The 15,028-nt window shown below is 36.8% G+C and overlaps 1 protein-coding gene across 6 annotated transcripts in view; it reads right to left on the reverse strand.

Annotated features, from left to right (window-relative positions):
* Positions 1–15,028, reverse strand: part of Rragb (Ras-related GTP binding B) — a 50,123-nt gene that overhangs the window by 11,121 nt on the left and 23,974 nt on the right. For 4 of the 6 annotated variants that reach the window (XM_087598974.1, XM_087598973.1, XM_087598972.1 and 1 more), the window contains one exon: positions 8,938–9,053. In XM_087598974.1, coding sequence (XP_087455100.1) covers positions 8,938–9,053 — 116 coding nt within the window. 6 annotated transcript variants of the gene reach the window in all.

Here is a 15,028-nt window from a genome sequence, read left to right on the forward strand (position 1 = left end):
GCTCCTTTGTTGGATCAATTAAATGCAATGAGTTTAGGCCCCATGGTTGCAGGGGCCATGTGGCAGCACTGAATTGTCAAAGGCAAGGTGATTGTACTGGGCGGCATAGGCAACATGATGTGAAGATATTTGTGTCCTATATACAGGATCAAAAGGTGACAAGCAAAGGAGGAGTTCAATAAAATGAATAGGATGTCTCGTTCTGTGGACATGAATTAAAAGAGTATCAGTGGTTATCATACTTAAGTTTAATATATTTAAAATGTCCCTCAAGGGATATTATCATCTATTCTAAAATGTATATTGTTTGCAGTTATACAAGGGATAGTTATATCATGTTAGGTATAATTATAACCTAATTGCTGTTTTCATTTGGACATAAAGCGTGGCATAAGGAGATAGGATGGTGAATCAAGTTGACAAGGGGTGAACTTTGATGGCTATTTTTGATTATTAATTTGATTCCATCTGGAATTAACTATAACCACATTGTTTGGGTACTCCTGTGAGGAATTCTTTTTTCTTAAATAAATCATTTGTGTGAAGAACCACTTCTAACCCATATCTTTGAAGTGAGAAGATACATCTTTAATCCAGATCTTTTGAGGTGAGAAGATCCAGCTTTAATCTGGGCACACCTTCTTCTGTGTTCTATATAAAAGATATGGAAGAAGGAAGCTTGCTTTGCTTGATTATTTTCCTTCGAAGGACACACTAAGATCTTTCAACCATCTATTATAACACACTCGATAAGTCATTTTTTTCTGTAAGAGCTAACATTTTAAATGAATTTTAAATGTCTTCCTACTTCATCTATGCTCACTGTTTAGTTGGTTCATACAGTTTAAACACTAAATGAAGAATGTCTAGGCTCCATCTCACCACAGTTAAAACTGGTGCTCACCTGAATATGCAGCTATGTCTCTGTTCATGTCTAACATAGCACAGTGGCTCCCAACTCCCTTTCCAAGCTGGGTTCTCCTACAGTTACTCAGTATTTCTATGACTCTCGTTGTTTAAGCTGAAAACCCTGGTTTAGATCTTATTCGTGTTGTTCATTAAGAACTCCTTTTGGCTGTAAGAAATTAGCCAGAATACTTCTAATTTTCATTATTCTGGCATAAAATCCCAACATCTTCTTCCTATGAAACCCACAATCCATTTACTCACATCTTCAGTTTGTTTTCCATCAGTAATCAGTTTCTGAAAACATGTCAGTCCTCAGCCTAAAAACTCTCTAGTGGCTTTCTCACATCACAATCCTCAGTCCCTGATGGTCTTCTGTCTCACGGCCTTCCTATTTTTACATTTTATCATTTGTGCTTGTGGACACACATATGACAGTTCATACATGGAGGTCTGAGGACAACTTTATTATTTTTTTTTCTTCTTTTTTTTCCGGGGCTGGGGACCGAACCCAGGACCTTGCGCTTCCTAGGTAAGCGCTCTACCACTGAGCCAAATCCCCAACCCCTGAGGACAACTTTATAGTCAGTTCTCCCACTCTCCCTTTACATGGGATATGGGAATTGAACTTGGGTTGCCAGGCTTGCTCAAGAAGTCCCTTTAGGTGTTTGTCCACAATTTAAAAAAAATCTCAGGGTTGGAGAGATGACTCAGTGGTTAAGAGCACTGACTGCTCTTCCAGAGGTCCTGAGTTCAAATCCCAGCTACCACATGGTAGCTCACAAACATTTATATTGAGATCTGATGCCCTCTTCTGGTGTGTCTGAAGATAGCTACAGTGTTCTTACATATAATAAATAAATAAATAAATTTTTTAAAAAATTAAAAAAAAACCTGTACCACCTCATATATTTTTCAATAGTATTGACCTTCCTTCTGCCCCTCTAATATTTCAAGAATCCTCCCAAACCACAGACTTTATACTTATTTTCTCTGCCTGGACTATGTTTCCTTAATGACATGGCTCATTAATTTTATTCACCTCTTTGTTCTAGTATCATTTCATCATGGAGGTTATCTCTGATTTCCATAACAAAATAAAGTCGCTGTTATTAGTTTCTGTCAACATGACTGAAGCATAAGTTGTACAAATACATCGTGTCCATGACCCTGGGTTGTTTTATTTTTTTCATTAAAATAACATTTAAATTGGTAGACTGAGTAAAGCAGATTGGCTTTCTGCTGTGGGTTATCCTCATCCAATGAAGATGATCCTTCTGGCAGTAACAGTCTGATTGATGTAAGTGGGGATAGTCATTTTTTCTTCTTATTTTAACTAACACTGGCTTTTTTGGACTAGCATCCGGACTGGAATTCACCTTTAGTTCTGTTGTTTCTCTAGCTTCTGTATTAGACACCCAGTTAGCTATTAGAGGCTTGGTGTACGTTTAGGTTGACACTTTCTTCATAGTCAACTGCTTGGAAAACATCCAGAAAAATTGAATTTTAAAAGCTGTTAGAAAAATTGGACCTGAGTCATATCTCAGGCCCTGGGAGGAAACATGACATCCTTAACGGCATGAAAGGTTAAATAGGTAACTATTTATACCTGGTGCCAGGACCTCTAAACCTTATGAGATAACTGATAAAGGATATATCATTTCCTCTCTTGTAAGACAACCTGTTGGGGTTTGAACAAGGATGGCCCTTAAAGGCTCATATGTTTGAATACTTGGTCTCCAGATGATAGAATTGTTTGGGAAATAATAGAAGACACTCCGAGGCTTCAAATGACTCTGCCCATGCACCCTCACTCCCATAACCTCTGTTTCCTGGGATCTGGTAGACAAGTGAGCTCTCAGGTGTTACTTAAGCCAGTATGTCTGCTGCTTGCCTGCCCATGCTACATGCTGCCTACCATGATAGCCTTAACCTTCTGAACCCAAAAGGTCAAGCAAATGCTTTGTGCTAGAAGTTGCCTTGGGCATGCTGTTTTTTTCTTCTAAGATTTATTATTTTTATTTATATAAGTACACTGTAGTTATCTTCAGACACACCAGAAGAGGGCATCAGATCCCATTACAGATGGTCGTGAGTCACCATGTGGTTGCTGGGATTTGAACTCAGGACCTCTGGAAGAGCAGTCAGTGCTCTTAACCACTGAGCCATCTCTCCAGCCCCCAGGGCATGCTGTTTTATCAAAGCAATGGAAAAGTAACTAAGCCATAATCCCAAGAGGCCTATCAGTCACCTGCACAGGATAATGTCCCACAGGAAATGCTGCTACTTATTCTAGAGATCTTTTAGAAATAATATTCAGCCTAAAGTTCATATCAAGGCTCTGGTCTCTCTGGCCATTATTGGTCCTCATCCCATAACTGTATACTCTAAAACAACTGTGTCTATCTTTGGCGCTGTAGTCTGTGTGTCTCATCAGAATACTTTTAATGGGGAATCCCAAGGGCCAGAAGACAGAGTCCAGACCAAGGTCCTGGTGACACGTGAACTCAGACTGAGATATGACTGGCTGTTCTGTGTGTCTCCTGTTTGCCAACTACAGACCACTCGAACGCCTCAAATATCCATATAGTTATGGAGTTATAAGCCAACCCCTTTTATTTATGTACACACACACACACACACACACACACACACACACACACACACACACACACCCTACTTCTTTTTCTCTTGATAACTCCAAATACATTTTCATTTGTTGCTTTAACAGATTATCAGGAATTTGGTGGCTTGAAATAACAGAAATTTATTATAGTTCTGGAGGTCAGAAGAATGATGTGTTTCACAGGTTTAAACTCCAGGTCAACGGGGGTGGGGGGGGTATTTCCTTCTTAAGCCAGTTGGAGAAAACCATCATTTCCTAAATGGCTACACACATTTCTTGGCTTGTGGTTACCCACTTCCATTTTTAAACCCCACAACAGTGACTTCAGCCTTTCTCAGTCACTCTTGATACTGATTGTCCTGCCTTCCTTCATAGAAATTTAAAAGGCCCTTTGTATGTTGTGCTAAATGAATCACCTAAAAAATTCTTATTTAAGAACAGCTGATCAGTAGCCTTAATATATATATATATATATATATATATATATATATATATTTAAAGATATATATATCATTAACTTCTCTTTGCTATGTAACATATTGACAAGTTCAAGGAATTGGAAGGGAGTAATTATTTTGCCTACCTCATTGGCCTTCCCCCAAATATAGTTTTCATTTTCTTCATAGTAGATCTGTTTCCCTAGTATACCATACTTAAGTGGTAATTGTCCATCTCCCTTATTAAAACGTGAGACCACAGATTCTCTTGGTTTGTCTTGGGCTCTGAAGATGTTATTTGAACCATAATATATTATGGTCAACTATCTTCTGACTACAGTTATAAGGCTTGCGATTTTGTTGGTGAGGAATTAGTGTTCTTGCTTTAAAGAGAAACGCCAAGTTTAAGTAGGAAATCAAAAGGTGTATTTTGTAAAGCATTGTTTCTGGAGACCTAAAATGGGTGCATTTGCTTCTCCTCTTTTAAAAGGGCTCTAGGGAAGTGGAGACTATAATCCTTCACAGTAGCAGTTAAGGGGAAACTTGCAGATTATAAAATTGCTTAGGGGTGACCTAAATCTTTTTCGGCTGTAGATTTTCCTTTTGGTTGCCTGTTGAGAGTCTACTGTGGAGTGTAGACAGTAGACTACTTTTTAAAATAAAGGTATATTTTTGAGCTCTCTATCTGCATTTACACCTGCTTGCCAGCGGAGGGCGCCAGATCTCATTACAGAAGGTTGTGAACCACCATGTGGTTGCTGGAATTGAACTCAGAACCTCTGGAAGAGCAGTCAGTGCTCTTAACTGCTGAGCCATCTCTCCAGCCCGTGTGAGAGTTTCTTAATCCATTCAGCAAAGCCCAGGGAAAATGGAGTGAGAAAGATTTGTGTCTGCTTTACTATTTTTATAGAATAGATACAGAGGTAGGCTAATAGACAAAATACACACACAGGAGGGCACTTCATACTTTCCATTGTTAAGGAGGAATGAAGTTCAGGAAGGCCATATAACTTCGGGGATGTGAATGAGTTGTGGATTAGATTACTGGAGTCCAACCCGTAGCTTCTCCAATAGTATATAACTTTTTAAGTAATCTTAAGGAGTTTTCTAAGTTGCAAAATGGAACAGTCATAAGAGTACCTATCTCATAGAGTCCTCATGAAGATCAAAATGAGATAATCTTTATAACACACAACTTCATACGTAAGCAGTAACTGTTTTCGTTTGGCAACCTGGCTAACCCTTCACACTTTATAAAGTCAGTAAACGGACAGAAAGTGAAAAAAAGAAGTCAGGTTGAGTAAGAATTAGGATCCACACTCTCCTCACACCAATGACTACCTTGATTTGTAATATATTACCTGTAAAATAGAAGTTTCCAAATTATTGTTTTTTTTTTTAATTCTGTTTGATCTCAAACTTGATGATCATTTTGAGAATCAGTGATGTGAATTTTTTCCTTAGTAAAATGTCTGGTGAACATGTTTTGTCATAACTATTTGCACACCTAATTTCTTCTTTTCTCTGAAGCAATGGTTTCCAAAATGTAGTCCCTGGATAAGTAGGTTCAGCTTCAGCAACACTTGCAAACCTGTTAGAAATATAGATTCATGAGGCCCACCCAAGACCTATGGAATGGAGCTTTCAAGGTGGGTCTGGGACAGCAATCTGTTTTGCGATTTTTTATTTTAGGTTAATGTGCACATATATATACCACATACAGCTGGTACAGAGGTCAAGAAAGGGGTGCTGGATCCCCCGGCACTCAATTTACAGATGGTCACAAACCACCACATGAATACTGGAACCAAACCTGGATCCTGTATAAAAGCAACAGGTGCTCTTACCTGCTAAACCATGTTAGGCCCAAAGAATGCTTTTTAATGAGCTATCTCCAAGTGACTGTGGAATATACTGACATTGGAGAACGACTGTCCCATCCACTCACATATTAGTATAAAAAGCATCACTTCATTTGGGTCATTTTCACATCTCTTCTTTTTATTTTTATCCACATTGCCAAATGCATGCTTTCATTGTCTTATCTATATTCACTTAAAGAAAGCTTTCAAAATCCCACCATAAGCACTAAAGATGAGAACAGGCTAAAGCATGACTCTCATTAGTCACAGAACAGATCTCTATTCATTTGGTTGTTTTAGTTTACTGATGAGGAAGAGTCTGGAATATCTACCTAGAAGATTTCTTCTGTGCATGAATAGAGCTTCTAAAATTACTCCCATGATGTCCTATTGAGTCTATGTATCATAGGGTACTTAGAAACATGTTATTTTCTACTTAATAAAAACTACTTATTTCTCAATTGGGAATAATGAACCGAGATAAAATAGAGTGAGACTGATTCTGGAAGTTATTTCTTTTACGTTTGTTGTTTTCTTTCTTTCTTTCTTTCTTTCTTTCTTTCTTTCTTTCTTTCTTTCTTTCTTTCCTTTCTATTTATTCATTATTTTTAAAATTTTTTAAGTTGACATCTCTCTACGTAGCCTAAAGGCATATATCAGGACACTTGGCATGGGATGACATTTTATACCACGAAGTACAAGAGCAAAGAGATGAACATATAGGGAGGGCTCTGTAACCCTAAACATGTGTCTGTGTTCTGTTCTTGTGCTAATGGAAACTGAAAAGGTTTGAGCTACAGCAATTCTAGTTAATGTTTTAAGGTCCATCCCATTTGGTGTTACTGAATATATAAATAAAAAGTAACCACTGTTGGACCTCAAAAATTTTCAGCTCATAAATTTTACTTTCTCTGCAGGGTCTATCCATTCATTCTCTAGTTGCTTCTTAGAACTATTTTTAATCTTTCAACATTTTATTTATTCAGTCTCTCTCTGTGTATACATGTGGGCACATGTGTAAAGATCGCAGGGCAACCTGCAAGAAACAGTCTTTACCTTCCACTCTATAGTTTGTGGAAATCGAACTCAGCTCACCTGGCCGACTGTAAGAGTTTTTACCCACTGAGCCATCTCGCCAGAACTGGAGACTTTCAATCTAGATCAGGCCTGGATTATTAATACAGTTTCTCCAACTGTTGTCAATCTATACAGTATAGATGAATTACATTTTAAACATTGAAGTCACATAATTATCCTGCTCAGTAGCTTCTTGTGTTTTTCTTTTTACTGTAAAATTCAGATATCACAGATATCAGAAATTTAAACTCTTCCCTGGAACTTAGGCTAAAATCTGAATCCATTCTTTAATTAACTCTATTTTAAGCACGTTCTGTTTTCTAGCATAAATGAAACTTCTTGATCTTAATGAAAGGTTCAAGATATAAGAAAAAGAAACACAGACACTGAAATCCCTAACAGCAGAAGTTTATTTACATCGAAGTTAAGTGGTGTGTGTGTGTGTGTGTGTGTGTGTGTGTATCTTGTTTTTGAAACAAGATCTTGATATATGCTTGGCCTGGACCTCCCTATGTAGACAGGCTGGCCTCAAACTTGCAGCAATCCTCTTGTCTCTGCTTCTCAACTGCTGGGGTCACAGGCATGAGCTACGTTGCCTGGTTGAGTTACGGAATATTTTTAATTCATGCTGAGAAAACAGTAATACTTAAAACTTACATGTATATATTTGATAGTGAATACAAGAGGTTCTGGGAAAGACTTTGGCATACACAACTATTAAAAGCAGGTTATCAGAACACTTAAAACACCATTAGAATCATGTTATCAGAACACTTACATATATCGCCTACGTATACGTTACATCAACTTCATAGACACCTCATCTTCTAACTCCTCAAGCTATTTGAATAAATAGCATTCAAAGATAAATGTTAAGACTGGAGAGTAGAGAAGAAATACAGAAGCAGTGAGCATCACAATATTTCAGAGCCTACATATATGAATACAATAAAATTAAGAAACAGTGTTTCAATTATTTTGTGTGAAACAATATTCGGCAATGTTTAGCGCATGAGAAGACACTGTTTTGGTCCATCCACTCTCTCCAGCTTTTCAAAGTGTTTTCTGGCATTGCGGATGTTGATCAGAGTAGCTGCAGAAGCTGAGGGTGGGGTGGGGAGACACCCAACAGAGTAAGAAGGGCAGTCAAAGGAATGTCTGTCTAGTAAAAGCAAATCAATTAAAAGATCCAAATCCTTCAGTGTGTGCCAGAGCACAGGAGCAGAAAGCCTCAAGCTATCAAGGTTTTAGTTTGTAAACCAGTTTGTACATATCCTAGACATAAAACTGCACAATCTTTTGCTTCAAGACATAGAACAAGCCTCAATATTTATCTTCCCTTTAAATATTAACCTAATATAGATAAAACCAGGAGAAGAGAGACAATTTACATGGGGATATTTTGGAGACTGTAAGATCCTTTAGTCTAATGGCTATAGCAGATATGGCTTCCATGGTATGGAAATAACAAGTACTGCCCCTTAATACCCATAACAGAAATATGCGGCTGTAGGACACGTAGTGATCCACAAAATGGTTCAGTTTTAATAAGTTGGAGGTTAAATGGCTAGTCTTTTGAAAGTTCATGAATCTGGGTTCTCATTTCTTTAAAACTCCTCAATTTAGTGATCTGCTTTTTAAGTTCTCATGAAGAAAAAACATAATACCTGAGAAAAATTATTTTCCAGCTCCAAAATATACCTATTAAATAAAATTATTCAATATTCCTATGACCACCACTATTACTAATTTCTTTAACAGTTGCTATATATGTATATATATATATGTATAGTTTATATTATTCATGTATACTATGTATACTATGTACATTATACGTTACTTAGGTATAATATATAAGATGCTTACCATGTTTTAAGTGTACAGTTCAGTGAGGTTAAGTACCTTTATGTTATCGTGCTATTATCCCCACTATAAAATAATTTAAAAATATCTAGTAAACTCCTACCTCTATGGCATTTGCTTAAAAATTCTATGACTTTGAAACTGTGTCAGCCAAGTTTAAACTTACGAATGGATGGATCAGACATCACGACCATGACGTAAGTGTTGGATGTGAATATGTCAATGAAAGCAGCAAAGTTAGAATTCCTGACTTCCATACTCTGGAAAGAGGCAGCCAGCTTGCTATGGGAGAAAGGAAAATGGTGGTTAAAGAAAAAAAAAGGACTAAGTTGCTTATTATGTTAGATATTTTTATAATGCTGTATCTTAATTCACCATGTTTTAAATTTCCATGGAAACTGTACTGATAAACTTAACATGTTTAGACAGTTCCTGATGAAGACTCAGAAATGCAAAGGGGCCTAAATCTTGACACATATTAAAAAGTGCTACCAAGGTTTTCTAATAGATTTTAAAATTGGCATGCAAGGTAATAGGCTTCATTATGGCATTTCTCTGTCTCCCACGCACACATAACATTTTTTCCTTACTTTCCCCCATTCTTCCAGAACCCTCACTCTTCACTGTTGAGTCCTTTTATCCCCAAAATAGTGCACCACATTCCCTTTTCTTCCTTCCTCCTAATCAAACTGGAGATATCTTCCTACTCTCTAATGGTCCCATTTCTTATTTTTATGACCTGCACAAAGAGACACAAATTTACATGGAGATTTTTCAAATAAGAGAAAACATAGTATTTGTTTGAGTAGCTTAGTTCACTTAACATAGTACTTCCCCTTCCATTTATTTTCCTTTTCCTTGTGATGCAGAGTATTCCATACTGTATATGCACAAAGTTTTCTTTAGTTGTGAATCTCTTGAGCACCAAGGCTGGATATGTTATGAAAATCTTATTAATAGATCAGCAATAATATGGGTGTGCAAATATCTCTGTAGACCAGTTGTTCTCAACCTTCCTCATGCTGTGACCCATTAATATAGTTTCTCATGTGTGGGGACCCACAAATTTCCTTTGTTGTTACTGAGAAACAGTAATTTTGCTACTGTTATGACTTGTAATATAAATACCTGATATGCAGGATATCTGACATATCTGACCCATCAAGGGGGTCATGACCCATAGGTAGAGAACTGCTTGTCTATACTATGCTATTAACCAATGTATCTGCTTTAGTAATGGTATCAGAGGTTTTTGTCATTATGGCTCTGTAGTACAATTTGAGATCAGGTACTACGATACCTTAAGTGCTGATCATTCTGCTTGAGACTACCTTGACTACTCAGGATTATGTGATTCCATATGAATTCTAGGCTGGCTTTTATAGTTCTGTGAAAACTGTAGTTAGAATTCTGTCATGAACAGCAATGAATCTTTGTATTGCTTTCAGTAATATCATCTACAATATTAATATGGCCAATCTATAAGCATAAAAGGTCTTTCCATCTACTAGTGTCTTCTTCAGTCTTCCTTCTGTGCTTTTAAAGTTTTCATTTTAGAGATCTTTCACTTTCTTCGCCCAGTCTAATTTAGATCATTTTATATTTCATTAATTAATTAATTATTTTATAGGTTAATTTATTGGGTTTGAAGCAGCTGCAAATGTGACTTCTTTCCTGATTTCTTTCTCACTAAGTTTCTTACTGTTGTATGGAGGGACTGCTTTAAAATAATCTTTTTGAGATTATAATTACACCATTTCCCTCTTCCCCTTTCTTCCTCTAAACTCTCCCAAGCACTCCCCCCTCTTATGTGTATGTATTTCTAACTATAAAAATATAGCCTACTCTTTATATAATGACTACTGATTTTTAAATGTGGAATTAGAATCCTGTTACTTTGTTGAAAGTATTAATTAAACAATTATTCAGTTGAATATGTCATTTGCAAATAGAGATAATTTTTCTTCTTTCCTAAAGTCCTTTTTCTTTTTCAGTGTTCTGTCTCTAGTTTTGATCATTACACTGAATAAAATGGAAGGAGTGGGCACCCTTTTATAATTCCTGACTTTTAAGGAAATGTTTTCAATTTTTCCCCATTTGGTAGCATGTTGGTTATAGATTTGACATACATAGCCTTTATTATGTTGAGATACATTATTTTTATTCTGAGTTTTTTCAGGCTTTTATCATGAAAGGTTGCTAAACTTTACTGAAAGCCTTTCCTGCACCTGCTATATAATTGTGTGAGTTCTATCCCTATGATCATTTAGGTACTATGTTTTACTTACTTACATATGTTAAACAAACCTTGGATGTATGAGATGGAAACAACTTGGTCATGGTATATAATCATACTGTGTTCTATAATTTAGTTTTCCCGGATTTTGTTGACAATTTTTGCATCCATGTTCATCAGGAAAACTGGTCTAGGTTATTTTTGGTGCATCCTTATATGGTTTCATAGAATTAATTTGGTAGTATTCCTTCCCTTTATATCACATGGGACAGGTTAGGTAGGTTATAAATGTTTAGGAACATACCCATGTCTTCCAGATTTTGCAAGGTTTTATTTTTGAATAGAATTATTCAATGCTAGGCTGGAGAGATGGCTCAGTGGTTAAGAGCACTGACTGCTCTTCCAGAGGTCCTGAGTTCAATTCTCAGCAACCACATGGTGGCTTACAACCATCTGTAATGGGGTCTGATGTCCTCTTCTGGTGTGTCTGAAGACAGTGACAGTGTACTTATATATAATAAATAAATCTTAAAAAAGAATTATTCGGGGCTGGGGATTTAGCTCAGTGGTAGAGCGCTTACCTAGGAAGCGCAAGGCCCTGGGTTCGGTCCCCAGCTCCGAAAAAAAAGAACCAAAAAAAAAAAAAAAAAAGAAAGAATTATTTAATGTGTTCCCTTAGAATACCCTGGATTTTATTAGATTCTGCTGGAGCATCTCCATTTATATTTCTGATTCTATTGATTTAATGATTCCTTTTTCTTCCATTTAGTTTAGCTATTGGTTTATCAATCCTGTTTAGTCTTATAAGGGAACATATTTTGCCCTTAGTCTCTGTTTTATTAACTTCTTCCCTGATTGTTATTATTTCTTGTCCCCTACTGCTTTTAGGTTTGGGTAGTTCTTGTTTTTCTTTTTTTCTTTTTCTTTTTCCTTTTTCCAAGTCAATGGAAGGGGATTTTATTTGGCCAGGTACGGCTCCAGCTTTATTTGACCTTCTTCTTGGGGCACAGGTTGTTGGTATGGCCACACTTCTTGCAACAGTTGACTGATCGAAGGTGCAGGTGTGTGTGGCACTTGCAGCAGATCATCTTGTCACCGTTGTGCTTCCAGACAAGCTGTTGAAGGGGTGGCTAGATGATGCCACTGCGCAGATGCAGCACCAGGTACAAGATGGACTCTGGATATTGTAGTCGGACAGGGTGTGGCCATCCTCTAGCTGCTAGCTAGCCTCTGCCAGTAATGTGGGATGCTTTTCTAGTTTTGGATCTTGGCCTCAACATTCTCTGGTGTCACTAGGCTCAACATCAAGACTGATGGTCTTGTCCTTCAGGTTCTTCCCGAAGATCTGCATGTTGCTGTCTGCTGCTGGGCTGCCTCGTTGAAGAGAAAGAGGATAGCTAACCAGAAACCTTCCAGTTCTTGTTATTTTTTTTTCTTTTTCTTTTTTCCAGAGCTGGGGACTGAACCCAGGGCCTTGCGCTTGCTAGGCAAGTGCTCTACCACTGAGCTAAATCCCCAACCCCTTGTTATTTTTTAAGACATCGAGGTACATCAGTGTTATTTGAGATGTTTTTAAACTGCTAATGCATAGCTTATACACTTTTCTCTTAGAACTGCTTTAACTATATACAGAGATTATGATAAGTTGTACAATCATTTTTATTTGACTTGAGGAAATTTTAAACTTCCTCTTTGATTTAGTCTATTACCCAGAAAACATTCATTACCTACAATTTCTTTGTGTTTCTTTTGTTCATTTTAGTTTTGGTCCCAGTATTATTTGACAAAATACAAAGAATTATTTTAATTCTTTTGTTAAGGCTTATTTGGTAGCTTATAATGTGATCAGCTTCAGAGACTGTTCCATGAACTGCTAAAAAGACTGTGTAGTCCATGGATGTCAGATGGAATATTCTGCAGATATTTGTAAAAACATTTAATTGGTGATATGATATAGCTCTGACATTTACTTGGTAATTTTCAGTTTGATGACATATCTAAAGATGAATATTAATAGTACCACTATAAAGACCCGTCTGAATGTTCATACCCCTGTATATTTGTTTTATGAAATTAGGCTGGCACAGCCATTCTTCTGCTTCTATTTGCTTGAGTAGACTTCTGGCCTTTGGCTATATGTTTATAGCTTTCTTTGCTAGTGAGGTGAGTTTATTGTATGCAACAGTTAAGTGAAGAACTGAGGACATTAGATTTAAGGTTTACTATTTCCTAGAGGGGCTATTCTATTGTGTAGAGGTGATGGGCTCCCTCCCAGATCCTTTTTTCTACATCTTTCCCTCATGGAATTTACTCTTCCTGTGACCTCTTGATTGAGACTATCTTTTTTACTGTGTATAGTATTCTTTTTTGTATTATTTCTCTATTAACTTTTAAAAGATAGCTTTCTTGTACATATAGCCAATTTTAGTTGTCAATTGTTTGGCTTCAGGGCTTGAACTATTTCATGGCATGCTTTTTCAGCTTTTAAGCTTAGTGATAAGAGATGCTATGTGGGGCCTGAAGAGATGGCTCAGATGTTAAGAGCATTGGCCGCTCTTCTAGATGTCCTGAGTTCAATTCTCAGGAACCACAGGGTGGCTTACAAACATCTATAGTGGGATCTGAAACTGTCTTCTGATATGCAGTGTACATGTAAATAGAGCACTCATATACATAAAACAAACAAATAAATCGTAATTTTTTTTTTGTTCTTTTTTTCGGAGCTGGGGACCGAACCCAGGGCCTTGCGCTTCCTAGGCAAGGGCTCTACCACTGAGCTAAATCCCCAACCCCATAAATCGTAATTTTTAAAAAGGCATTTTATCCTATACTGATTTCTCCTGACGGCTTTTAATTGTGTTTCTTTGCTTTATATTTCTGGCTGATCTGTCATGGAAAGGGTCTTATTTTGGTCATGGTTACTTGCAGTCACTTGAGTCTGGCTGTCCATTTCATTGAACATTCAGCTGATGCCTTTACAATTTTAAAACTTAAGATTTATTTTATGTGTGTGTGTATTTTGCTTAGATGTATGTCTGTGCACAGTGTGAACACATGTTCAGAAGAGGCAATTATCTTCTGGAACTGGTTACAGATGGTTGTGAACCACCATGTGGGCACTAGGAACTAACTCAGGTCTTCTACAAGAATAAGTACTCTTAATTACTAAAACATCTCTCCAATCTGAGGCCCTAACATTTATCTTTTTTAGGTCTGGGCTCTTGAACATATCCATGGTTTGGTCATTCTAATACACACACACACACACACACACACACACACACACACACACGAATATATGTATATGTGTGTAATATATGTATATGTATGTATATATATGAATGCATTTTGTCCTCTATTTTTAATATTCTTTTTTCTGCACCATTTTGTGTGATAATGATTCTTCCCATTGTGCTTTCATTTTCTAACGTTTACTTTGATTCTTTTTCAGAATCTCAATTTCCTTAGTGAAATATTTTCTACATGATTTTTGCATTTCCCCTTCACACCGCCGACCTTGCTATCCACTTTGATAGCTTTAGTATCTAAGCCCTGAATTGATTTTCTTACTTTGTCTGATTACTTGAGTCCTCTACTTGAATATTGCTATTTCTTAAAAGTAGGACTCAGAAGGCTTTTTGTGGCATTTCAGGTATCCCTCTAGCTTTGGTTTCCAGTATGGAGGAATTGTCTGATGATGCTTTCTTGTGTTTTCTGTCTCTGTTGGGATGTGGCTTCTAGTTATACTGTTTCTTTTTCTTACTGCTTTCATTTATTTTATGTGAGTCATCATGGAGAGCTGCCTTTACTTGGGTTTATATTCCTCACAATTATTTAGCAAGTGAAACCAATCCAGTAAGAGAAGCAATGGTTTCAAAGCAATACAGATTTTAGCTTGCTGTAAAAAACCCTTCTGTCCTTCATTTATGTCTTTAAGGTTCAAGACTCAGGTACCATTGGGAAATATATCTTAGTTGTTTAAAACTAAGGTTATTAATAACTAAAAAATAAAAAGAGGAAG

Source organism: Rattus norvegicus, chromosome X (genome assembly GCF_021556685.1).
Source record: "Rattus norvegicus strain SHRSP/BbbUtx chromosome X, alternate assembly SHRSP_T2T, whole genome shotgun sequence".
Taxonomy (NCBI): domain Eukaryota; kingdom Metazoa; phylum Chordata; class Mammalia; order Rodentia; family Muridae; genus Rattus; species Rattus norvegicus.